Source organism: Chiloscyllium plagiosum, unplaced genomic scaffold, assembly GCF_037043375.1.
Source record: "Chiloscyllium plagiosum isolate Xiang-an unplaced genomic scaffold, Cpla_swu_hap1 HiC_scaffold_18, whole genome shotgun sequence".
Classification (NCBI taxonomy): domain Eukaryota; kingdom Metazoa; phylum Chordata; class Chondrichthyes; order Orectolobiformes; family Hemiscylliidae; genus Chiloscyllium; species Chiloscyllium plagiosum.
In genome coordinates this window covers 69213580-69239251 of record NW_028270156.1, presented here as the reverse complement: position 1 = coordinate 69239251, position 25672 = coordinate 69213580, and the positions used below count along the sequence as shown (strand labels likewise).

Below are 25672 nucleotides of genomic sequence, written 5' to 3'. Positions count from 1 at the left end.
TTACCTTCAATTAAATGACAGGTAACAATTGTGGATATGTTTAAACAATCTGTTCAGAGATTTTATTACATATTGAACTCCTGATCTAATGGTAGGAACACTACCAGTGTGCCACAAGACCCCAAATAGGTTCAGATGAATGAATCAATTGATTTGAACACATAACTTAAAAATTTAAGGCTCAAAGATAGATCCACTAGAACAAATAAGTGCATAGATGAAAACTTTGATTTCAACATGTGTAGGAAGATCACTGGAGTTAAATTTTACTGGCTCTCATGCTGCACATTTGGAGGTTATGCATACTAGTGGTGTGCTTGAATCCTGCTGCCTTCCCAACCTATAGTTCAACTGAGATGAACTATTAAGTGTCAACTTGAATGGGGTTACTCAAGCATTTGTTTAGTTCAGAACATAGTCATAAATGATAGTTCGTTCTGAACTATTATTTTAAGCTTAGTGCAAAAAGAATTGAGGCTGTATGAATCAACACACATGAAAATCAATGTACAATTTTGAAGTGAAGTTTTGTTTGACACAAGCATATATTGTTCGTTAAAAAGACCCCTTGTTTACGATCACATTGATTTTCAAGGCTACTACTTTTTTTAAAAAATTGTCAAATTTTCCATTTATTCACAATTGGGGTGGGCAGTATTAAGGACAATCAAAAAGCCAGAGCTTTTTTTTTGTAAATGATTAAAAGAAGTTCTAGTTGTTAGACTCCATCCGTACTGAGAACTGTCATTCATTAGTGTAAGAATCTTTGCCTCACATTATCTTCTCTTGGAAGCTTCTGAACTTAAGTCCGAGGATACGGAGGCACAAGTTTCAAGAGAATATATTTGGAAACAAACACAAAATGTTATGGTTTGTATGTATTTTATCACATTGCTGGAATTTTATTAAGCATTAAAAATCATCTTTATCAAGTTACAAATGGTATTTCCAGAGTTAAGTCCTCAGTTTTAAAGGAGACAAAAAAAATTTGAAAAGATATTCAAATATTCAGCTAATTTAATTGGCTTCACTCTCCTTTCATGTGTTCGTAGATTATGCTGATTATTCAGGTTTAATTTGCTGTCCAAGTCCCAACTTCTCATTACTACTGATCTCCTATTACATTTGTTTCAGTAGTGATTGGGTTAAACTTAATTAATAAATGAGCAAATAAGCTGAATAGATGCATATGTAACCTGCAATGCAAATGTATGTAGTTCTTCAGAAAGATTACATTGATTAAAAAGCATGCCTAGATGCCAAATTAAATGTCAACTCTGAGCTTTACGATGAAAGGACCATTGTCTAATTTTAAACAGTAACCTCAATCTCTAGCTTTTCTGAAGGAATATTATATCACTGAATCCAATTTTAAAATATATTCATTTTATAACACTTAAAGAAGTGAATAAATTTTAGAGCTACTTTAAAAGTAAAGCTTCCATCTTGTAGTGGTTATTTATTTTATTACTCTTTATGGATATAAACTACACGTTATCATTGTGTAAAACCAACAATAACCTTGGAGAGGAACTAATATTTTCCTTTGTTTTTTTTTTAAAATTACAAACCCATGCATGCTTTTTCTGAATTTAAGTGTGACTTTTTCCCTAGAGTATTAGTTTTCACATAAGCTAATTTGACCAAAATGTTTACACCAGTAGGCTTTGATTTAGTGGCATTACTGCATCCCTGAAAACAACACAGCAAGCATATGTATCCTTCAATTAACAAACTGCCACAATTGAGTGAATTGTTAAACATGGTGTGCAATCCACAAACATCAACTTCAAAGAAAAATGCTTTGGGAACTGAAACAGTTGGCTTACGGGAAATTACCTGTGCCCATGAAAAGTGCTGTAAGCCCGGATGAATAGGTCACACTATCAACCTTCACCAAAGTTCCTACAGTAAAGATTCCTCTGAGTTTTCCTGTTGCAGGGAATAGACATTGTTCAGGATTTCACTGTGGGAAGAATCTTGGGTACAAATCTGTATTCCATTAAACTGTGAGCAATATATTAATTCTCCAAAGCCTTCCAGACATGTCTGACATGGTTATCAAAGAATTCAAAGATGCATTTAAAGAATGTGGGAGTTTTTACTGATATCTTGGCTAATATTTTAATCCTGAATTAATAGCAAATGATTATCGAAGTACCTATATTTTTTTTTGTTTTTTGGAACCTTATAACACTAACTTCACTTCAGAAAGACTTAACTGATGGAATATGCTTTGAACTGCCCTGGAAAGATTCTATATAAGCCCTTTGCTGAATCACAGTATTTTCCTCATTGATTACTTTTAAAACAAAAACAAAAATAAACTGGATTTTCACAATGACTAAATGGATCTTCATCACAGTTTCACATTTACCAAAACAGGGAATGGGTTAATTTTAAAACGCTGTGACATTACAAATGAAGACTGCAATGCCTGCTGGCTGTCCAGTCACTGCTGGGGAAAACCTTCTCTTTCATCATTGGGCAATAGAGGAAAAAAAAACAGAAGATGCCATCATACAAGGCCTTGGAGAAGGGAAAATCAGAACCAAAAAGGAACTGGCTACAAAAATACAAACTCAGGAGGGATAAGCACTTGAGTGGGAAATCAAACTTATAACAGCTCAGAACAGATAACAATTTAACACAAAGAAATAAAATCAAATGAGGACAAGTCACAGGATGGTGCGTCTGACACCAGCTCAAAAGGCAGTAAAACCAGACTTTGAACACACTCCAAAATGAAAGATTCCCTGTAAAAGGATGAGCAAACAAACCTGCATTTCTGAGGTGCCTTTCACAACCTCAGGTCACCCCCAAATGGTGAACTGTTTAAGTACAATCTCTGCTGTGATTTAGGCAACATGGTGGCCAACTGACATGCAACATACTCCTCTAAATAGCAATGTGATAATGACCAGACATTCAGTTGTTGTTGAACCGATGTAGGTAAGACACCAGTTCTTCTTCAAAATACTTACATAGAATATTTAATTTGGACCTAAAAGGACAGACCGACCTTTTGGTTTAATGTCATATCCAAAAGGTGACATGTTCAACATTGCAGTGATTTGTCAATATTACACTGGAGCCTAGATTTCTGTGCTCAAGTCTCTCCTACCCATTTTAAACCAATCACCTTCACATTCAGAGACAAAAGTACTCTCAATTGAGCCACTGTTCACGTTTGTGCAAGTATATATTTATAACATTTGTAAGTTGTATTAATAATTTAATTTGAGTTTGTGCATCACCTCCCAGATTAACAAAAATTAAAATTTCCATTGTTCAATGCAGCATTCACATTTTTAGCTAAATTATTAGCCTGCACACTTCATTGCAAGAACAAAGGATAGAAGCTTGTGCACTGGGTATTCAAAACTATACTTAGCAGAAGCCTTAACCTATGTAACAAGATTAAATGTTAAATATAGTTAGGTACGGGGAGAACAATCTGTAAAAGTGCTGTTAAAAGCAAGCAGTGGAGGTAGAAAAGCCCAATGTGAATTCTCAGCCATACAGATACCATGCTGCAGATCCAGCAAACATTGCGAGAGATGCACAGTATTAAAAAAGGCTCATCTTCAGGATCACAAATTTTAAACCTTGAAAGAAATAATGGATGGAATTTGCACATGTAAGTGAGGAAAGGTGGGAGAAGGGAGAGAGAGAGAGAAAAACTTGGTAGCATTGGTTTTAAATGCAAGCATTAAATCAGACAATACTTTTTAGCTTTCGAACAAAATATGCAATAAGAAAATGCTTCAGTTACAAGATCTGAAATTTAGGGATCATTATCAATTATTCAATCTTAACTAATGATTGAAGCATAAATGGTTCTGGCAAGTTGATTGTAGCTGTGACACAAAGCTTCACATTAAACCATCACAGGTTTGACCTCTCAGCAGAAGCATGACGACTGTAGGTTCTGACCACGGGCTGTAAAAGAAAGACACCCAATATTAGCACCCATTTTTAAATGCTCATCTGCTCACACACTGCATGGGTAAACACCCAAGTTATAATAACAAGGCCAAATACTGAAGTTAAGAATTGAAACACTTGGTTTTTACAGTTTACAAAACAGAAAACATTTTCAGAAAGGGTACTAATTTCATACCAAGTTTAATTGCTTAACTTCATTCCACAATTAGATACTGGCATAGTAACTCTGCCTCAGTGTTGTCCAACATTCAATTTTGGTGGGTTCATTTTTCTCTAGTTGAACACTAGGCAGATTAAAGTCCCCAAAACAAACTCCTTATTCTGGACAACAATTATATTTTCCTTCCATTAACTGTCATAGTTCAAAATTCTGATTATTCTTCTGTCTTTTTTGCAGGTGATTTTGATGTGTTTAGGGTTGTTTTGCCACTCCATTGCTCGGGTTTGCTCTAACCTCAAGAGGAACTTGCAAGGGGAGCAAGGATTCAGTGGTTCTGGTCTGCAGAGGTACCAATAACAAGTAAAAGTAGGGAAGCACTAGGGCCAAATTTTAAAAAAGCAAAACCTCAAAAAGGTAATATAATAATTACATAATACAATAATTCTCCAGATCCACCAGCAAATTGACACTGGATAAATAAGATGAGAGTATTAAATGTTTGGCTCAAAGACTGATGTAGGAGAAATGAGTATAATTGCTGTCGCCTCCATAGTTCACGTCAGCTCTGAAGGGGAGTCATTTGAACTTGACAAGTTTGCTCGTGCTCTCTCCATGAATACTGCCTGTTGCTTTCTGTTTGACTCATGGGCACTGGCAGCAGCATTCTGGGAAACAGGACTGTACTACTGGGACAGCTTTCACCTGAGCTCCATGTGGAGGTTAGAGTCTGTCTTTTGGTGAATTCCTCTGTGTCTGCCATTTTGGTGGTGGGGTCTCACACCTTTAATGCATTGTCTAAGCTAAGATACCACCTTTTATATAAATGCTTAAGTTATCTTGAGTACATGATTCGAAAGAACCGAAACCCACAACCCATTCTAAAAGATGAAAGACTTAACAGCAATCTAGGTTTATTCAATATATCATATCATGCATGACACTGATCATTTGCTATAAATTGTATTTTATGATCCTGCTCCACAGATACCTAATGAAGGAGCAGCACTCCAAAAGCTAGTACTTCCGAATAAACCTGTTGAATTATTACCTGGTATTGAGATTTTTAACTTAGCAGATAAAGTTAGAGGTCACAAAAATAGTAAAACAAAATTACTCTGCATCTGAATACTACTATTTGTATGCTTTGGTAGCCAGACACCAACACTGTACTCCAGATATGGTCTCACCAGTGCCCTATTTAACTGAAGCATAACCTTCTTACTTTTGCATTTAAATTTCCTTTACAATAAATAGTAGCATTCCATTTAAGCTATATAAGCTGTCCTTATTAGCTAATTAAGGAATCTGACTATTCACACAGCTAAATTTCTCAGCTTTAAATAACCTTTCCATGATTTTAATCAAACACTTCTGATCTGTAACTCTCAAATGGAGGTAATCCATTCTGAACAGTCCTAAACTAACTTCTACCAGGACATTTGTGCATTGGAATCAAAAGGCATATCAAGCTATGGACATTTCCCCTTCGCAAAAAAAAATAAATCTGAATCCCTCCAACTGAAAGTAGCCAAATGTGTGAAATATTTAGATTATCCACTCAAACTCCCAGATGCAAACAAATTTCCATCAACACTCTTAAGAATTTTATTTTCATACTGTTTTCTTCATCATAGCTCCAGATGCGGCTCAGTGGTTAGCACTGCTGCCTCACAGCACCAGGGACCCGGGTTCAATTCCCATCTTGGGCAACTGTCTGTGTGGAGTTTGCACATTCTCCCAGTGTCTGCGTGGGTTTCCTCCGGGTGCTCAGTTTTCCTCCCACAGTCCAAAGATGTGCAGGTTAGGTGAATTGGCCGTGCTAAATTGCCCGTAGTGCTAGGTGCATTAGTCAGGGGTAAGTGTAGGGGAATGGATTTGGGTGTGCTGCTCTTTGGAGGGTTGGTGTGGACTTGTTGGGCCAAAGGGCCTGTTTCCACACTGTAGGGAATGGAAATACTGACAAGTTAATCATTAAACTCCTTTGTGTCCTCAGACCAAAACCCACATAGCACAAATTCAAAGTCCTATTTCAAAACTAAATGATAAAGTTTTTTTGTCATCTATAATCTCACACCTTGTATGATACCAACACTGATCACAGTGACTAGATTCTTCTGATTACACTATTATCTTCGATCTGGAAGTGAAGTTATGTACTAAACATTGGTACCAAGCAGGCAATGACCCTTACAGATTCTTGCTCTTTTCTTCAAAAACACTATACTGCACCCCACTACCTACACATTACCTTTTATTCCTCCCATTTAAATAGCATCCTGTACTATAGTGCCTTGCTCAGTTTGGCCATTCATCTTACAGTCCTTTCATTTTACCAAACTGAAAAAAACTGCAAACCAATTCAACAACTGCAAAGATTTAGATTCCAGCATTCATGCTCCCGGTGTTGCTTTACCTGCCTTACTCTTTTCTTTCCATGACCAAATCAGAAGATACACCAAAAATATAGAGAACAGTTTTGGTCATCTAAAGAAGGTTCACTAGGTTGATCCCAGGTATGGAGGGATTTTGTCAGATGGAAAGGCTGATTAGGTCAACCTCCCCACAAGTGGAAGTGCAACCTCTCTGCATTTACCCTGTCCAGTTGCCCATTTAAACCAGATGAGGAGTATCATCTCCATAGACAGGGCTGGGTCATTAAATAGATTCAAAACCGAGATACACAGATTTTCAATTAGTAACGGAATCAATGGTTAAGGGAAAAAAAAACAGAAGAGTGGAGTTAAGGATTATCAGATCAGCTATGATCTCACTGAATGGCTGAGCAGGCTCAATGGCTGCTTCCTACATCTGATGAGCCCTAGTCTAAGAGGTGTAAATCAGGGCTCCCTCAAGCTGACCGTGCACACACTTAACATAAATGTTACCAGCTACAAGTTCTTGTCAATAAAATGATAAGTCTTTTCCATATATTTTCTCTTCACTGGAAAAAAAAACCCCACCATTTCCCTTGGCATCCAAGTTCTTAACAGTCACTGCCTAGTGGCGCATTAGGCTACACAGAAAAAGGAGATATAGGGTCCACATCTGTATAGAATTAGCAGCTTCAGTCAGAACACATTATTTTGGTCATGGGTACAATGACCCATTGGATATAGAACAAAATTAACAATCGAGTTTGAAAACTTAAATCTCACAAAGGTAAGTGGCTAAATTGAATTGGATAAATCCATTAACTCACAAGCATTGTACAATAACAGTGGAGGGTTCCAAATAATTACATAGACACACCTGAGAATTCGGGGAATGTGATCTTCTGCTCCAAACCATGTGACACCAATTTCACAATATGCAGGTGAAATTATTACTCACTCAAATAAGGGTTGTGACAACGCAGTCACTTATCAGGTTATTTTGTCCTTGAGTTTTCTCAAGACAAGTCAAAGGCAGAAGCGCTGAGGGGTCTGGAAAGGGGTTAGTTTAATTAATGATAGTGGAGTGGCCAGGTCTCCAATGCAAGCTTTTTTCTAGTTTGGTTAGCTGTAGCCATGTAAAGCTGCTTGGAGTGCAGAAACATTAAGGTTAAGGGTTCAGCAGATGATTCCTAACTGACTTTTATCTCTGAAAACTCTGGAAGTTGTTCCCTCCTATCCATAAGCATTAGCATTTCAATTTACCTTTTTGGTAAAGGGTGTGTTTATGGGATGTTACTGATTTGAACATCCTTAGTTAAGTTGCTGTATTGGGTTGGTTATGTTTTCCAATAGTTAAGCTATTCTAAATTTCATTTTCTTTTGCGTGTCTCAATAAATTTGGTTTTGCTCAAAGCAGAGTGGTTTGACCAGCTGCATCACACCTGAAATATCCACTACACATTTGCCATTAAAAGAAATAAAAATTTGGGTCTAGGCTACCTTCTTAAAATATTTTGAGGGTGCCTGGCTTGGTACATAACAGATGGACAATCAATATAGTATTGTACTTTTCAATTTTCATTCAAGAAGGTAAAAACAAAACCTGGTGACCATGCCACACAGTTTCCTGAGCCTGTAAAGACATACTATAAAGCTGAAATACTATCCCAGAAAATATGAAGATGAAAACTAGGAAGAAATAAAGATAATTTGTTGAGAGTGAAAGGTATGAAATGTCTGCAAATTACTGGCTATTTCCACTGAATGTTGGACACTCCACACAAGGAAGATCTACATTAGAGTACTGAAAGTGGGATCAAACAAAAGATGGCTGATGTAGCTTAAAGATAATTCAAGCTGACTGGGAAAGTAAGTTTTAATTCTGTGGTCATAAGGAAACCACATGGTTCAGGAAAAGACTACAAACAATTTAATAAATAGGTCGTAATGGTGGAAGAGATAACAAGTACAATTAAATTAAAAGTTGAGTAAAAAGATTAAAATGGACAGAGTACCTTCTGAGGACATTTAGAATTGTACTGCTCCAGCAATGTGCGAACCTGAGCACCATAGTCAGGATGAACTTTGCTTAACAGACACACCTAGAAAGACAATGATTATAGTCTGAATACACATTTGTCCTTGAACAGTAGCATTCTACAAAACAGCCATTATCACTGTACATTTCTGAATTTCTCTTTGAATCTCTTTGTGGCACAGATCTTCCCGAGAGGTCAGATCACATACCAACACATTAACACAGGCACAAGTACAAGTCTTTCTTTCTAGTAAATCCAGGTTCTTGGTCACTGTTTCTGCAAACCATCCTTTCTGTGGAAAAGTAACAAGTTTCAACAAGGTTCTTCCCTATAGTGAAATATTGAGGTCAGTAAGTCACTGTGCAGGGATCAAAATATATGGGATTGACTGAATTTGCCCTCAAAGCCAGCAAAATACTGAGGAAAATTCAATCACGAGGCAGACCAATTAGAGAAAAGTCACCTCCTGAAGAAAGGAATATTGGTAACTGCTCCTTCTATCAGAAGCCAAATTGTTTTACAACATCTATAAAATTTGATGAGGTATCAGTTTTCTTTTCTGCAACAACCAAAAGAAGCTAAACATCTTATTCAAATAACGTTCAACTCACCATTCTGTTCTGAATGAAAAGCTGAGCATCCTTGAGATGGGCTGCTATGTTCTCACAAAGTCTTCGACGCTCATCTGCATTCAGCACTTTCAGATAAAATGTGGTTACCTGGTCCAGACAAAAAAAAAATCAAAAGCTATGCAAAATAGTGCTTGTAGGAGCTCATTTCTTGAACATAAATGCCAACAAGGATTTGACAATAAAGAGGCAGCATAAACCAATCTGGCGGACTTCCAATTTTGCAGCAGACTGATGGGCTAATGGACATTTTAAAATAGCTAGTATAGGTATGATGGGGTGAATGGCACCTTCTGTGCTATCGGATTCTATGATCCCAATGCACTAGATAAATGGCATCAAGCATTATCATTTCGGAAGGGTTTAGTTTTAAACCTTGGACTTTGCAAATGACAGTTTGGATCTCATCTCAATAATAAGTGAAGCAAGTGAAAAATCTTTCCTCTTAGGAAAGAAAGTTATAAGAATGTTAATATACAACTAGTAACACTGTGGGGCAGATAGATGCTGCACTTTTGGAAGATTTTGCACTGAACCTTTAAGCTTGTTGAAATATTCCTCAAAACAAACTGAGGATTTTGATCTCGCTTACATATTGATGCAACCATCGAGTTAACGCTTAACTGGTAAATATGTATCTTAACTCTGACATCCAGATCAGTCAGACCTACAACTGCCTGATAAAATGTCATTACCAAAATTCATACAAAAGATTAGTGACCAGCTGAGCTACTGAAACGCCATTAAGTTGTTGAATATTATAAATGCACACTTCGGATAGTTGATTAGTACTAATATCTACCAGAAAATTAAGTAAGTGACGATTGTTACAATAACAATCAAAGCCAGTTTCTCATCAGGGACATTAAGGCTCAGATACAGAAAAGTCAAAATTGTATGGTACAGCACTTGTTATACCACTAAGCATTAGTGCAAATCACTGAATGTGATAACACTGACTGTAATGTGCCATTTCCATTTCCCACACCAGAAATCCTTATCAAAATGATTATATTGTCACTGTGAAATAATGGTCTATTTTGTGCTTTGTTGAATTATTATGGGTACCTTTTTGACCCATTCTGGGTTGGATCAAACCCAAGTCCTACAAGATAAATAGATAGCAAGCCGATTCACAATTCAACCAGGTCCCATGTGGCTGCATCTCCTCATTTGGTTACGATGTCCCTGTGGAAAACCCATGACATAATACCAATGTACTGATAAACATGGTGAACACAGCTTGGGTCCTGGTTTAAATAAAGCACTGTTGTAACCTGCCATTTGCTTTCTCTTTGCTCAAGATAACAGTTATAGATTGTAACTGTATTTTTTTTATTATAGCCCTTCCCTCTTCTTACCTCTCCTCAACTTCTGACCTATGAAACTGTACGTCAGACAATTTGGCAATAGTGGAGAAACACTGCAAGTCATTTAAATTGGTAAAAAGCTGTATTACAGCTTTTTCAATTGAGGGGTACTGACTGGTTGTTTCAGTTTTCAAAAGTAGCACGTAGCAAATATGACATGACCCAGCCTCACATAGAAATAGCCCTAAACTCACGTACATTCAAAACATTAGTACATCAGGAAACAATCAAAAAGGTTAATGAACACAAGATGCATTTTTCGGGGGGCGAGGGACGGGAGGCGAGGGCAAGGGACTGGAGGCGAGGGAGAGGACAACCAGGGAAGGAAAAAGAATAAGCAAATTTTCATGCAGTGACATTCTACTGCACTTACCTGAGAGTAATCATCATCGTCGGCACTGTTGTACCGAGCAACATCTTGCGTTACAGCCAAAGAGTGCTCCATGGCTAGAGGCTGAGCTTCAGGGCCACCAAAACTATTTGGATAATAGTTTGGTGCACCACCTACACCAGAGGACAAAGAAATCAGCTTTTACTACCACAGTACTGATACTTTGTTTAGGAGAGGATATCATCAAGGGCTGTGATGCTCATCTTGTCAGATAACCCACTGCCAATCCAAACTTTTCCATAAACAGTCTGCCAACACAGACCACCAAGTGTTAATTGTCAGTTCAGGAGAGGATAAATTATCCAGGGTTATGAGAAGCTTTTAAATTCTCCATTTATGGACAAAGTTTTAGAATGGTGAAAATATGATGCATGAAAGGAATGATTTAGATAGTAGGTGACAATACATCTGCCTGTGCCTACAATTCTCCAAAGATAATTCTGATAGGTCACTGAAGGTGCACTCAACAACATAACAGTACCTCAGGGAATTTCTCTGCAATTTATCTTCACATTCATGAAGCAAGCAATTCAAGTCTCATTAATAGAGGGAAAAAAAACAGTTCAGCTGTTTTACATTCAGTATGACTGAAATCACGCCAGGGAAATCTACTTTCCTACAACTCAGGACAAGTGATGTTTCACCAATCTTATCTTGCCATATAATTAGACCTTGTTCTTTGGACTCCTGACTCTTTCAGAGATAATGAGATTTACAATTGAAAAATAAACTAAACCGGTAGGAGAAAGTGAGGACTGCAGATGCCAGAGATCAGATTCGAGTGTGGGGTGCAGGCAGCATCTGAGGTGCAGGAGAATTGACGTTTCGGGCATAAGCCCTTCATCAGGAATGAGGCTTGTGGGCCAGAGGGGCTGAGAGATAAATGGGTGGTGCTGGAGGGAAGATAGCTGGCAATGTGATAAATAGATGAAGGGAGGGGAATAATTCGGACAGGAGGGTGGAGTGGATAGATGGGAAGGAAGATGGACAAGTCAAGAGGGTGGTGCCTAGTTGGAGGCTTGGGACTGGGATAAGGTGGCGGCAGGGGAAATGAGGAAACTGGTGAAATTCACATTTATCCCGTGTGGTTGCAGGATTCCAAGGCATGGTTATGGTTTAGCGGTGGCGGAGTGGGAGGGGAGTTAAGGCATTTGGCCATGGGGCAGAAGTAGTGTTGGTTGGTGCAGGTGTCTCAGAGATGCTCCCTGAAATAACCCACAAGTTGGTGACCTGCCTTCCCAATGTAGAGGAGACCACGTCAAGTGGAACAGATACAGTACACTATATTGGATATAAAAGACAGGAAGATTAAACGATTTTTTATGTACTTACCTCAATACTCAGGTTTCCTTGACCATTCCAGAAGCTTCTCCTAGCCTCTGGAACTGCTTTGCCACCATTAGCCACACAGCCGCTCCAGCTAAGACCACCGCAGCAAGTGATAATGTTACTTTTGCCCCTGCTGTTCCAGACTGCAGCCACTGCTGACCATGCTGTGATCGCTGTCCAGACAACCACCTCTGCAATCGCTGGGTAGACAACCACCTCCACTTGTGCCACAGGATTTACAAGATCCACCGCCACTGGCGCCAACGAGATACACATCATGCATGTCACTTCAAGCCCCACAGTAGCTGCAGCACAGCTACTTGTGCCTCTCCGGGTACTACCACAGGCCCTACTTCTGCCCCCATGGTGTGTGTCACCTCCATTGCTGATATCGCTCTCGACCCCATAACCATGCCCGCTCCGGTGGCAGTCTCCACCCCCACTCCCAGCTCTTGCCCCACACCAGGTCCTAGGTCCCAGCCATGTTTTTACCATTTCCCAAGACCTGCCCCTTACTGAGGATGAACAACCAGTCCTCAGCAAAGGCCTCACCTTCATCTCACTATTTAATGAGTTTGACTTGCATTGTGACCTAGAATATTTTTTCCCGCTGCCTCAGAGCCCACTTTTTCCATTAAGTCTCCCACCCACCCTCAGAGGACCTCTTCTCCCACGTCCAGCACACCCCTTCCAGCTGAACACCAGTCCTGGTCGGTTACCCGCTTTTAATCTCCATTTCCAACTGCCACCGTGACTAGACCACCTCAACCTGTTCACCCCCCTCACCCTCACAATGCACAGCCCTGCATCCCTCCACTCCAACCTCAACATCACCATCAAACCAGCAGACAAGTGGTGCAGTGGTAGTTCGATGCACCAACCTCTACACTGCTGAAGCCAGGTACCAACTCTCAGACACTTCTTCCTACTATCCCCTCAACCACGATCTTACTTCCCATTACCAAACCAGCATCTCCCAGACCATCCACAACCTCATCACCTCTGGGGATCTCCTACTCTCAGCATTCAACCTCAGTCTGAAAACCCTAGACCACCCGATCTACCTTCTCCAAAGTTCACAAGCCTGACTACCCCAGTTGACCCATTGTCTCAGCCTGCTCCTGCCCAACCGAACTGATCTCTGCATACCTTGACACAGTCCTGACCCAGAGTCCAGGAATGGCCCACCGACGTTCAGGACACCACCCATGCCCTTCACCACCTCCTTCTGTTTCCCTGGCCCCCAAAGCCTTATCGTCACCATGGACATCCAGTCCCTGTATGCATCTATCCGCCACAACGAAGGCCTCCAAGCCCTCCATTTCTTCCTCTCTTCCATTGAGACTCTTTCGCCTGGGTGAACTGGTCCTCACCGTCAACAACTTCTCCTTCCAATCCTCTCACTTTCTCCAAACCACATAGGCCCAAGCTACGCCGGCCTCTGTAGTCCAACGTCTGCAGGTACACTGGCACCATCCCTCACCTTTTCCTCAGCCATATTGATGACTGTATTAGCACTACCTCGTGCTCCCACAAGGCGGTCGAACAGTTCATCAAATTCACCAACACCTTCCACCCTGACCATCTCTGACAGCTCCCTCCCCTTCCTAGGCCTATCCATCTCCAGCAACTGACTAACCACAGTCATCCACTACAAGCCCACCGACTCCCACAGCTACCTGGCCTACACTTCCTCCCACCTTGCCTCCTGTAAAAATGCCATCCCTTATTCCCAATTCCTCCACCTCCACCCCATCTGTGCTCAGGATGACCAATTCCACCGTAGAACATTCCAAATGGCCTCCCTCTTCAAAGACCGCAATTTCCACTCCCACGTGGTCAACGACATCCTCCTGCACATCTTCCCCACTTCCTGCACCTCTACCATCGAACCCCACCTCTCCAATCACAGCAAGGACAGATGCCCTGGTCCTCACCTTCCACCCCACCAACCTCCAGATACATCACATCATCCTCCACCATTTCTGCCACCTACAAACAGATAAATTTCCCTCCGCACCCCTATCTGCATTCCACAGAAAGTATTCCCTCCACAATTCCTTTTCAGATCCACGCGCCCCACCAGCCCCCTTCCCCTGCCACCGCAAGAAGTGCAAAGCCTGCGCCCACACCCACCCTCTCACCTCTATCCAAGGCCCTAAAGGATCCTTCCACATCTGACAGAAGTTTTCCTGTATTCCCTATATGTCATCTACCGTATCTGTTGCACACAATGTGGTCTCTGGGAGACAGGTCGCCAACTTGTGGATTGTTTCAGGGGACATCTCTGGGACACTAACCAACCCCACCGTCCCTTGACTGAACACTTAACTCCACCTCCCACTCCACCAAGGACATGCAGGTCCAGGGCTGCCTCCACTGCCAAACCCTCGCCACCCAATGCCTGGAGAAAGAACACCCAATCTTCCTTGGGACCGTGTAACCACACTAGATCAATGTGGATTTCACCAATTTCTTCATTTCTCCTGTCCCCAACCTTATCCGTGTCCTAAGCCTCCAAATCTGCACCACTCTCTTGACCTGTCCTTTCTTCCCACCTATCTGCTCCATTACTACTACCCCCCACCCACCTCCCAACCTTCATCTATCTATCACATTCCCAGCTACCTTCTCCCCAGCCGCACCCTCCTCCCATTTATCTCTCAGCCCTCCTGGCTCACAAGCCTCATTCCTCATGAAGGGCTAATGCCCAAAACATTGATTCTTTTGCAACTAAACTGATACACAAGAGTATAGACAGTTTAGATTCTTACTGTTGAAAGCTACACCTCAACCAGTTGCCTCTACCTTCCTCCACAACCTGCTATGAATTTGGAATTACACAGGAGCCTCCAGGGCCTAGTAAAACGCAAGGAAAAGAGCTCAAAAACTTCATTAGTGTTTAATGTTCAAGTGAAACTCGGCAGGATTGTGCAGATCTGATCAGTTACATGGGATGAAAAGGCAATTGCTATGGAAACCGTACAACATGTTCTTGCCTTTACACCGAATAGACTTGGTTTGTTTAAAAGAAATAAATTTACAGCAATTCTCACTGGCGCCTTATTAACTACAATGAGGTACTGAAATCCCAATTTGGTCAATTTTTAAACCTTGAAGTCCGGGAGACCTAAGATTTAAATCATAGACAATTTGATGAAATTTTTGAGAATGCAGTCAGCACTGAAAAATTTTAAACAGAGAAAAGACTCTCAACTGTGGGGTTTAATTTGGTACAGAACAGGCTACGTGGAGATTTAATTGAGATATATTAAGTTTTGAGGGCTCAGAGTGTCGTTAGAATGGTCCTATTTTCTTTGGCATACAGATCGATAACTAGGGATCGCAAATTAAAGTAAATTGGTGACCGGGTTAGAGAGGATTGCATGATAATTTTCTTTCACCCCGAGGGAGATAGGGATCTTGAAATCATAGTCTGTAAGTTAGCGATAGAGGAAAAACCTTCCGCTGAACTCTGAAGTTATATTCAAATGCTTTTAAAGTGTCATATCTATAGGATTATGGGACAGTATCTGAAAATTGAAATTAATGGGTTTTTTTTGGGTTGGCAGAGGCATTATGAGCTAAATGACTTCCTTCTGTGTTATAAATTTCTCCGCTTGCCAACACATTTCTCTTAATTTTGCTTGACACTATACTTCCACTTATTCTACATCCACAGAGGTTTCTTATCACAACAGAATGCCGCATTCAATCCAATTCTTGTAGTCTTTGCTCACCAGCAGTCAAGACAGTTGTCACTGAGGAACTGCAGGACAACTTGCTCTTCTACTCCCACCATCATTGCAGTGATCTAGTACAAAAGTCGATCCTCCCAGATGAAGGTAGAATGCTTACCCTGGTTATCAGTTGAGCACATGGGTCCATCTCTCTGGTAGTTAGTCACACGACACTTAAATGGGCAATTCACAGGAAGCTGAAGGTAGTTAGCACCCAGGCGATGACGATGAGTATCAGGATATGCAAACAAGCGACCCTATGAGAGAATTGGAAGAAAATGAGAGTAGTTAGACATCCATTCAGACAGACTTGACATTACGAAGGAATGAATTTATAACTACTTTCTCCTGAGAATCTCTCTTTCAAAAGTTTAAAATTCAAAAATTCTAAAACCAAGATGGCTTTTTTTAAAATAACAAAGTAATTAAAGTCATCCAATCTCAACTGGCCCCAGTTGAAATATACAGCCAGCTTATACAATTAAATGAGCCTGAGAGATACAGCTATGAAAGATAAGATCAATGAGCAGCACTGGGTTTTAATAAATCAGTTTAAAGTTTGGCAGTCCAGTCCCTGTCCCCTTTCTCCTGATCTTCTAATTTCCTTCTGACATAATGTAGGTACATCCCCTTGCTTCCCATTCTCTTATCTTTCTGGTTGGAATGGAAACTAAACCACTTTTATCCCACATACCACAAAGGAATACTTTAGAATAAAGAAACAAAATGCAGAGCAGACATTCAAAATGTAGTAAGCCGAAAATGTAAATGGAACTGGTGTGAACGTTATTAAACTTTACTTGTTGTGAACTGATGCATTAACAAATATATTCAGAACTACAGAAAGCGGGATTCATTCCAGATTTCTTCACAATATCTTTCACATTCCCAATCTCAGTGATACTATGGAAAACAGTAACAGAGTCATAGAGATATACAGCATGGAAACAGACTCTTTGGTCCAACTTGTCCATGCTGACCAGATATCCCAAGTTCATCTATTCCCATTTGTCAACATTTGGCCCATACCCCTCTAAAATGTTCCTGCTCATATACCCATCCAGATGCCTTTCAAATGCTGTAATTGTACCAGCCTCCACTTCTTCCTCTGGCAACTCATTCCATACATATACCACCCTCTGCATAGTCTGATGATCTCTCCCAAAGCACCTGGAAGAGAAAGGAAAAGACAGCATTTTCTGCTGTTTTACAGCAGATTGGCCAAAACAACTGGGGCAATGTTATAAAAATGTGTAACTGTGCCAATGTTAATGCTGAAGGTCTTCACAGGTTTAGCACAAAATGCACATTTCAGAAACTAACAGAAATGAGCATCAACAGCAAGCCCCTGGCTCAGAAATAGCTGAAGGAGAAGTAGGAAGCGATTGGAGTAATAGTAAACCCAGCATTTAATGTCATATTATTGAATGACCTGAAACAAAGCAACTAGATAACTTAATTGTATCCAGAGGTCAGAGCAGTATAAACTCGAAGATGCATCTTAAACTTGATGTCCTAGCCAAACCTCTCAAAATATTAAAATTATGGAGATAGTGTACCAGAGAGGTACAATGCTGAAATAGTCCCAAAGATAGGCTAAAAAAGACTGGAGATCCAAAAGCAGGTCACTTGGAGAATTACATACAGGGGTTTAAAAAAAAAAGGCAACTTCTTTCACAGAAAAATATTCCAGCTCATTCTGACAACAATTGCTAAATCAGTATCTGGTGTCAGTGACAAACCAATAAAGCCAATCAATTCAATAGCAGATAACTTTTGGGATTATTTAACTTTTTTTTCTAATTAGACATACCTTTCGATTTCAATTATTTGACAGCACCCAAGTTATACTTGGGAGGTATTTTATCGACTCTTGCTTTTAAGTTAGGAGAGGTTTCCCTACAAGCTTTGCTGACAGTTATATTTTTCATGGAGTCCAAGGATATTACTTGTGCAAGACTTTGCAAATGATGCATGCATTATGTTTTATAAACTGAGGATCAGAATAAGCCTAATTACCTCTGTAAAGCTGCTACATTACTGCTGCTCTAAGCTGATCCAATTATGGTTTGACAAGTTTGATTAGCAACTGAACTTTATTAGAAGGCTATTCTGCCTTGAAAAAAACAGGAGGCTTATACAGAGTCAGCATATGAAATATACTAACATTTGGTTCCAGGAACGATTAATATTTACCTAGCTAAAAAGTTAGATTTCGAACAGAAACAAAAGCTTAATAATACAGAGAAAGGATATTGATAAAGATCGAGGAAATAAGGCACTGCACTACTTCAAAATGAATACAAGACATAGTCAGATCTTGTGAAAAAGAGAAGTTTACCAATGTATCGAAGGCTTGATTCCAATGGGAACACCATTAGACTTACTCACTCAGTGGACAGTTACATAGACGGAGGAGAATAAATGCACAACAGGTGCATTTTCATTCACTAATTCAATCTATGCTGAATGATTTCATTTACCGGTCTTTCCTAGAATCTGTGCAGCCCAGCCTAACATTGTACTTATCAACTTATTCACTGAGAGTCTAGGGAATTGGTCTGCTGAATAATTAATTCTTTTTCTCCTTTATTACATCCAATACAGAAATACGACAAAGTAGTATGAGGGAGGGTACGGAGTAAGAGACAAACAAATATACTTGCATGTACATGCAACTCAAGGGTGACTCAGTAAACACAATTATGAAGTACATTTTTCTACAGCATACCTCTCCGAATAGTACATAAGGACTAGAAAACTACAAAAAACATTTAAGTTGGTAACATTTGCAAGACAGCATTTCTTGCTCATCCCTCGTTATCCTGAAATCATTAAGAGTTAACCACGTTATTCTGGACCCAGTCCCAGATTAAGGAAATCAGGACCCTTATGATTAACTACACAACGCAGTAATTTTTATTTGCAGACATTGTGTTGTCAGTGATCTGAGCTCTGGGTTTCTAGACCAGGAACATCACTACAGAACTGTGGCAGATCTTCATTGAACCAGACTATTCGAAGCAAGTGAGAGCATCCTAGGTTGGGTTGTGGGTGCAGAGTAATGGAACTGCAGTGTAGTAGCACGTCAAGACAAAAAAAAAGAAAAAATCTCTGGACCAGGAAAGAAGACAGAAAATTAAATGGAGTTTCAAACCCTCCATAATTAATGTTTTTAATAAGCCCACATATTTAATCATACCTGAAGCATCTTATCAGGACTAGGTTCAATGCCTGGTGGCATGTTGTTGGGATCAAAAGCTATCTGTTCCACATCTGTAAAATAATTGATTGGGTTCTTGTTGAGGACCAACTGCCCCACAGGGATTAGCGGAAATTCCTTGTGAGGCCAAACCTAGAAAGAAACAGAAATCTATTTGCAATTAAAAAGAAATACTTTTTTGTATAGAAGACAACTATTGATCTTGCCAAACATTGAAACCTCTCATCAGGTTCTTTTAGATTAAGAAATCAGAAGCACTGTACCCCTTTGCCTAAAGGAAACTGATGAATGCCCACCATTCCAGGTTGCTGGTTTTTAAAATCCACTGTGCTTTTGGTAAAAAAAAAGTTGGTTTACTTATTGAGTCAGATATACCAGGGAGGAGAAAGTGGGGACTACAGATGCTAGAGATCAGAGTCGAGAATGTGGTGCTGGAAAAGCACAGCAAGTCAGGCAGCATCCGAGGAACTGCAGAATTGACATTTCAAGCATAAGCCATTCCTGATGAAGGACTTATGCCCCAAACATTGATTCTCCTGCTCCTTGGATGCTGCCCGATCTGCTATGTTTTTCCAGCACCACATTCTCGACTCTGATAAATATACAGCACAGAAACAAATTATTTGGTCCAATTTGTCCATGTTGACCAGATATCCTGAATAAATCTAGTCTTAATTGCCAGAATTTGGCCTATATCCCTCTAAATGGTTTCTATTCATACACCCATCCACATGCCTTTTAAAATGTTGCAAATGTACCCACCTCCACCACTTCCTCTGGCAGCTCATTCTATACATGCACCATCCTTTGCTTGAAAACGTTGCCTTTAAATGCCTTTTTAAACTTTCCCTGCTCAACTCAAATCTATGCCCTCTAGTCTTGGTCATCCACAACCCAAGGAAAGGACCCTTTCTATTTACCCAATCCATATCCCTCATGATTATGCTAACCTGTAAGGTCACCCTTCAGCCTCTGATCCTCCAAGGAAAATAGCCCCAGTTTCTTCAGCCTCCCCAACCCTGGCAACATCCTTTTAAATCTTTTTTGAACTCCAAGTTTCACATTATCCCTATAGCAGCGAGACCAGAATTACACACAATATTCCAATAGTGGCCTAACCAATGTCCTGTATAGCCGCAATGTGACCTCCCAACTTCTATACTCAATAAAAGGCAAGCATACCAAACACCACCTTCACTATTCTATCTACCTGTGATTCCACTTCCAAGGAGCTCTGAACCGGCACTCCAAGGTCACTTTGTTCAGCAAAACTCCCCAGGAGCTTATCATTAAGTGTATGAATCTTGCCCTGGTTTGTCTTTCCAAAATGCAGCACATGACATTTATCTAAACTAAACTTCATCTGCCACTCTGCAGCCCATCTGGTAAAGATCTTTGCTGTCCATTACATCTCCAATTTTGGTATCATCTGCAAATTTACTAACCATACCTCCTTTGTTCACATTCAAATCGTTTATATAAATGACAAAAAGCAGCGGACTCAGCACCAATCATTGTGCCACACCGCTGGTCACAGGCCTCCAGTCTGAAAAGTAACCCTCCTTCACGCCAGTTCTGAATCCAAATAGCTAGTTCTCCCTCTATTCTGTGACTTAACTTTGCTAACTAGTCTACCACGAGAAATCCTGTCAAAAGGTCTTACTGAAGTCTGTAAAGATTGCATCCATCACTCTGCCTTTATCAATCCTCTTCATTACTTCTTCAAAAAAACCTCAAATCAAGTTAGTGAGACACTATTTCCCATGCTCAAAGCCATGCTGACTATCCCTAATCCGTCCTTCCCTTTCCAAATGCACGTAAATCCTGCCCCTCAGGATTTCTTCCAATAACTTGCCTAGCACCAATGTCAGGCTTTCAAGTCAATTGTTCGCTGACTTTTCCTTACCACTTTTCTTAAATAGTGGCACCAGGTTAGCCAACCCCCAGTCTCCCACCACTCGCCTATGGTTATCAATTGTACAAATATCTGAGCAAGAGTCCCAGCAATCTCTTCCCTAGCTTCCCAGAATTATAGGATACACCTGATCATATCCTGAGGATTTATCTAGCTTTCTGCGTTTTAAGACATCCAACACCACCTTCTGTGTAATATGGACACTTTTCAAGATGTCACCATTTATTTCTTCATGTCATCGGTCTTCCATATCCTTCCCCACAGTAAACACTAATTAAATAGTCATGTATTATCTCCACACATGGATGGCCTTGCTGATCTTTAGGGGCCCTATTCTCTCTAGTTACCCTTTTGTCTTTAATATAGCTGAAGAACACCTTTGGATTGTCCTTAGCCATATTTGCCAAAGCTCTCGTGTCCCTTTTTTGCCTTCCTGATTCCCCTTTTATGTATACTTCAACTGTCTCTATGCTCTTCTAGAGATTCACTCGACCTCTGTTGTCTATTCTTGACATATGCTTCCTTCTTGACCAAAACTTCAATTTCTCTAGTCATCCAGCATTTCCTACAGCTACCAGCCTTGCTCTTCACTAACAGGAGCATACGATCTCTGGACTCTCAATCTCATTTTTGAAGATTTTCCATTTTCCAGCCATCCTTTTACCTGCGAACATCTGCCCCCGATCAACTTTAGAAAGTTCTTGCCTAATACCTAATTAGCCTTCCTCCAACTTAGAACTTGAACTTTTACAGCCATTCTATCCTTTTCCATCAATATTTTAAAGCTCAGAATTATAGTCGCTGGCACAAGAATACTTCCCCCACTGACATCTCAGTCACCTATCCTACCATATTTCCCAAGTGTATGTCAGGTTTTGCATCTTTTCTTGCAGGTACATCCACATACTGAATCAGAAAATGTTCTTATACACACAAAGTCCTCTCCAAACCTTTAACATTATGGCAGTCCCAGTTGATGTTTGGAAATCTTCACATCCTTAACATTATTTGAATCTGAGGGATTCATTTACTCAGAATCCAAATCCTACTTAATGGTCTCTACCATGCTCCCTTACCCTTCTCCTCAACTTCGTAAGTTTTGCTCATAAATGAAGCTATTGCAAAATTTTTTAAAAATAAAAAACAGCCTCAGGGTCAGTCTTGGAGATTCTCCAATAATTCAATATTGTTTCTACAACATGGAGTGTAAGATTGAGCACAATGCTTAAAACTTCGACAAAGCTTAAAGTAACTACTCAATATATTTATCATTTAGCTACTATTTCAACATTACTTCTGTTCTCTGTTGGAGCAGTGAAAAAAGCATTATAATGAGCTATCCAGCAGCATCCTGAATCTTTAGCATATTTAATGGCAATCACATTCTTATTTATTCTATTAGTTTTCACAAATGTGGAACTGTTCTCAATCATTAAAAACAAAGGAATAAGAGAAACCACTTGTTTGCAAAAAAAGAGAGACACAGACAGCAAACTCTAACAATCTACTGCTCAATAGACCTATCAAGTTAGATCATTCCATGATTTGAAGGTGGCAGTGTTGGACTGGGGTGTACAAAGTTAAAAATCCCACAACAACAGGTTCTAGTCCAACAGGGTTTATTGGAAGCACTAGCTTTTGGAGCACTGCTCCTTCATCAGGTGGTTGTGGATCGTAAGACACAGAATTTATAGCAAAAGTATACTGCGGTGATCCAACTGAAATTATATATTGAAGAAGACTTGGATTGTTTGTTAAGTCTCTCATCTTTTAGAAACCATGTTGGTTTCAGTTCTTTCATGTGTAAATCCTAGATTTTTTTAAAAAAAAACTTTACATTCTCAAATTAACTTTAACAATAGGTGCCATGTTTCTCCACACGCTCTCTGTCTTGCGGATTCTCTCTTGCACTCGCTCTGTCTCTGCCTCGCACTCTGCGTCTTACTCTTTCCCCCCTCCCACAAAAACTGCGTGAATCCATGTAAGACTCTGTAAATCCCTTTTTTCGGAATAGAATCAGTCTGAACATTGGGCCACAGACAGCCTCACACAGGGCACCTCAAACCTTCAATGCATTATCTGAGCTGACATGGCACCTATTGTTAAAGTTCACTTGAGAATGTAACTTTAAAAACAAAGTTCTGAGATTTACACATGAAATAACTGAAACCAACATGGTCATTCTAAAAGATGAGACACTTAAACAATCCAGGTCTTTTTCAATATATAATTTCAGTTGCATCACTGTAAACTTTTGCTATAAATTCTGTGTCTTACGATCTTATACTCCATAACGACCTGAAGGAGCAGCACTCTGAAAACTACTGCTTCCAAATAAATGTGTACTATAACCTGTTGTTGTGTGATTTTTAACCTAGATCATCCCAGCTCTTTCATACCATCATTGGATCTTCATAAAATGAGGATTTTCAGGAATAGGTCGAGATAAGTTTTTTTTTTAGAAAAAGCAGCATGCTGCAAGATCAAGTTCTAATAGAACGTACACCACTTAGAGAGCTGATCAATATTCAACAAGAAAGAATTACCAACCATAAACCTTTGGCTGACAAAGTCTGACCCAATTATACTTCCTTTTAGTTATATATTGAGAAGGAATTGCAGGATTAAGGAACTTACTACAAGTTTACACTTTAGAACAGTATAGCACAGCCCTTCGGCCCTTGATGGTGTGTCAACCTTTAATCCTGTTATAAGATCAGACTAACCTACATACCCTTCATTGTACTATCTTCCATGGGCCTATCCAAGAAATACTTAAATGTCCCTAATGTGTCTGACTCTACTACCGCTCTAAAGAACCTACCTCTGACATCTCCCCTAAACCTTGCACCAATCACCTTAAAATTATGCCCCCTTGTGATAGCCATTTCCACCCTGGGAAAAAAAAATCTCAGGCCACTAAATCTCTCTCTGCCTCTCATCACCTTGTACACTTCTATCAAGTGACCTCTCTTCCTTCTTTGCTCCAATGGTTTAAATGGAGCTGTAATTTCAGAAATTCACAATGGTTTCATCCTGACTGGGGGGGAGCAGTGGCTGAGTGGCCTGGCAGCTGAGCCTAAAATTTAGTTTGAGGAATTTATTCGGTATTGATCACACTCCAATTGGTTGAATAAAACCTACAGCTTTGAGAGCCTTGCTTAAGAAATATTATCTTTAACTAAGCTGTAATTTGCAAACCTCATTAGCTGACCTTAGTGAGATCAAAGGGGTTCCATCGATGTACTTGTGCTTCCTGAAAAGTCATTACTTGGATGTAGAAACTCCAGGACGGATAATTTCCAGTTGAAATAGCATTGTAGAGATCACGAATGGAATAGTCAGGGTCGTCAGTAGTCAGCTGGCGAGCCTCCTCAACAGTAAGATTTTTGATGCCTTGATTTGTCTGTGAAAAGTCATTACTTTTAAATCCTATCAATTCAGCTACATGCACATTGGCTTTAGACTTTTAAACATTGGGACGTCATATTTTGTTTGCTTTCATTTCCCGTAAACACAGTAACTGTCATGATTTAGATATTCAAACTAAAAAACTGTAACTATTTAGCAACAGGAATGATTATGTAGTTTTAGCTCAATCAGTCCCCATTTCTTTGCCAGCTGTACTGACCTGAAGTCATTTCCAAAGAGTAATCTTAATCTAATTGTCCCCAGATAAATAAAACTACTCCTTCATTAGCCTTCTCCCAAACTAAACTAATATGCTACAGACGCGATGGTGTGGAAAATCCATAGTTTATGTAGTCTTTAATCATTGAGAAATTAGCACAGCTGCATTATGTAGGTCATTAGAAATTTCAGTATTTCTTTTTTTTGTGATTAGAGTTATCAAAGTCTGCACCCTGACCTCTGTCACCCAAAGTTATAACCACAAATCAGTAAATTTTACTGTACCTTTAAATGGAATTTGCAATACACTGCCTCCTTTTTATCATTTACCAGCTTGAAAGTATGCGACCCATACCCATTCATATGACGATATCCATCAGGAATTCCACGATCACTATACAGGAAGCCAACCTAGGATAGTGAAATACTGCATCTAAAAATATATCCTATGCACATCATAGCAGATTGAGCACAGACTCAACTATGGGTCTCCCTTCCATCCCAATAATTGGCAAGGTGCAATCAGGACACCGACTGAGAAAGAGATTAAGTAAAAACATTGAAAAGCACATTGAATTATTCATCAGCAGAATGCCAGAAAACAGACTGCTCACAATCCAGCTGATATGACAAAGATAGCAGCAGTGACAAACCTGAACAAAGTCAAAATGCCAGTTCTGAAAACCAAGAGTTAAGTGCAATGACTGAATAGGATTTAACACATTGGAGCTGCTAATTCTCACTTTCTACATACCATATGTGCAGTTCTGGAATTCATATAAAAAGGAAGGAAGTGTTTGCGCTGGAGTGTGTGTGTGGAGAAGATTACCGGATGTTGCCTGGCCTGGGGAGGTTTAGTTATGAAGAGTGATTGTATAGACTGGTGCTATTTTCCTTGGAGCAGAAGAGATCGAGGGGGGAACAAG

The 25672-nt window shown here is 39.8% G+C and overlaps 1 protein-coding gene across 1 annotated transcript in view; it reads right to left on the bottom strand.

The window, feature by feature from the left end:
- Positions 1-871: 871 nt before the first annotated feature.
- The window catches only part of cat (catalase), a 48130-nt gene continuing 23329 nt past the window's right edge, over positions 872-25672 (bottom strand). The window contains exons 6-13 of the mRNA XM_043706238.2: positions 25032-25157; positions 24331-24522; positions 19181-19333; positions 16097-16235; positions 10892-11022; positions 9131-9238; positions 8496-8582; positions 872-3942 (exon numbers count right to left, since the gene is read on the bottom strand). Of these exons, the coding sequence (XP_043562173.1) occupies positions 3889-3942; positions 8496-8582; positions 9131-9238; positions 10892-11022; positions 16097-16235; positions 19181-19333; positions 24331-24522; positions 25032-25157 (990 nt within the window). The 3' untranslated portion in view covers positions 872-3888. The remainder of the gene's footprint in view (positions 3943-8495; positions 8583-9130; positions 9239-10891; positions 11023-16096; positions 16236-19180; positions 19334-24330; positions 24523-25031; positions 25158-25672) is intronic.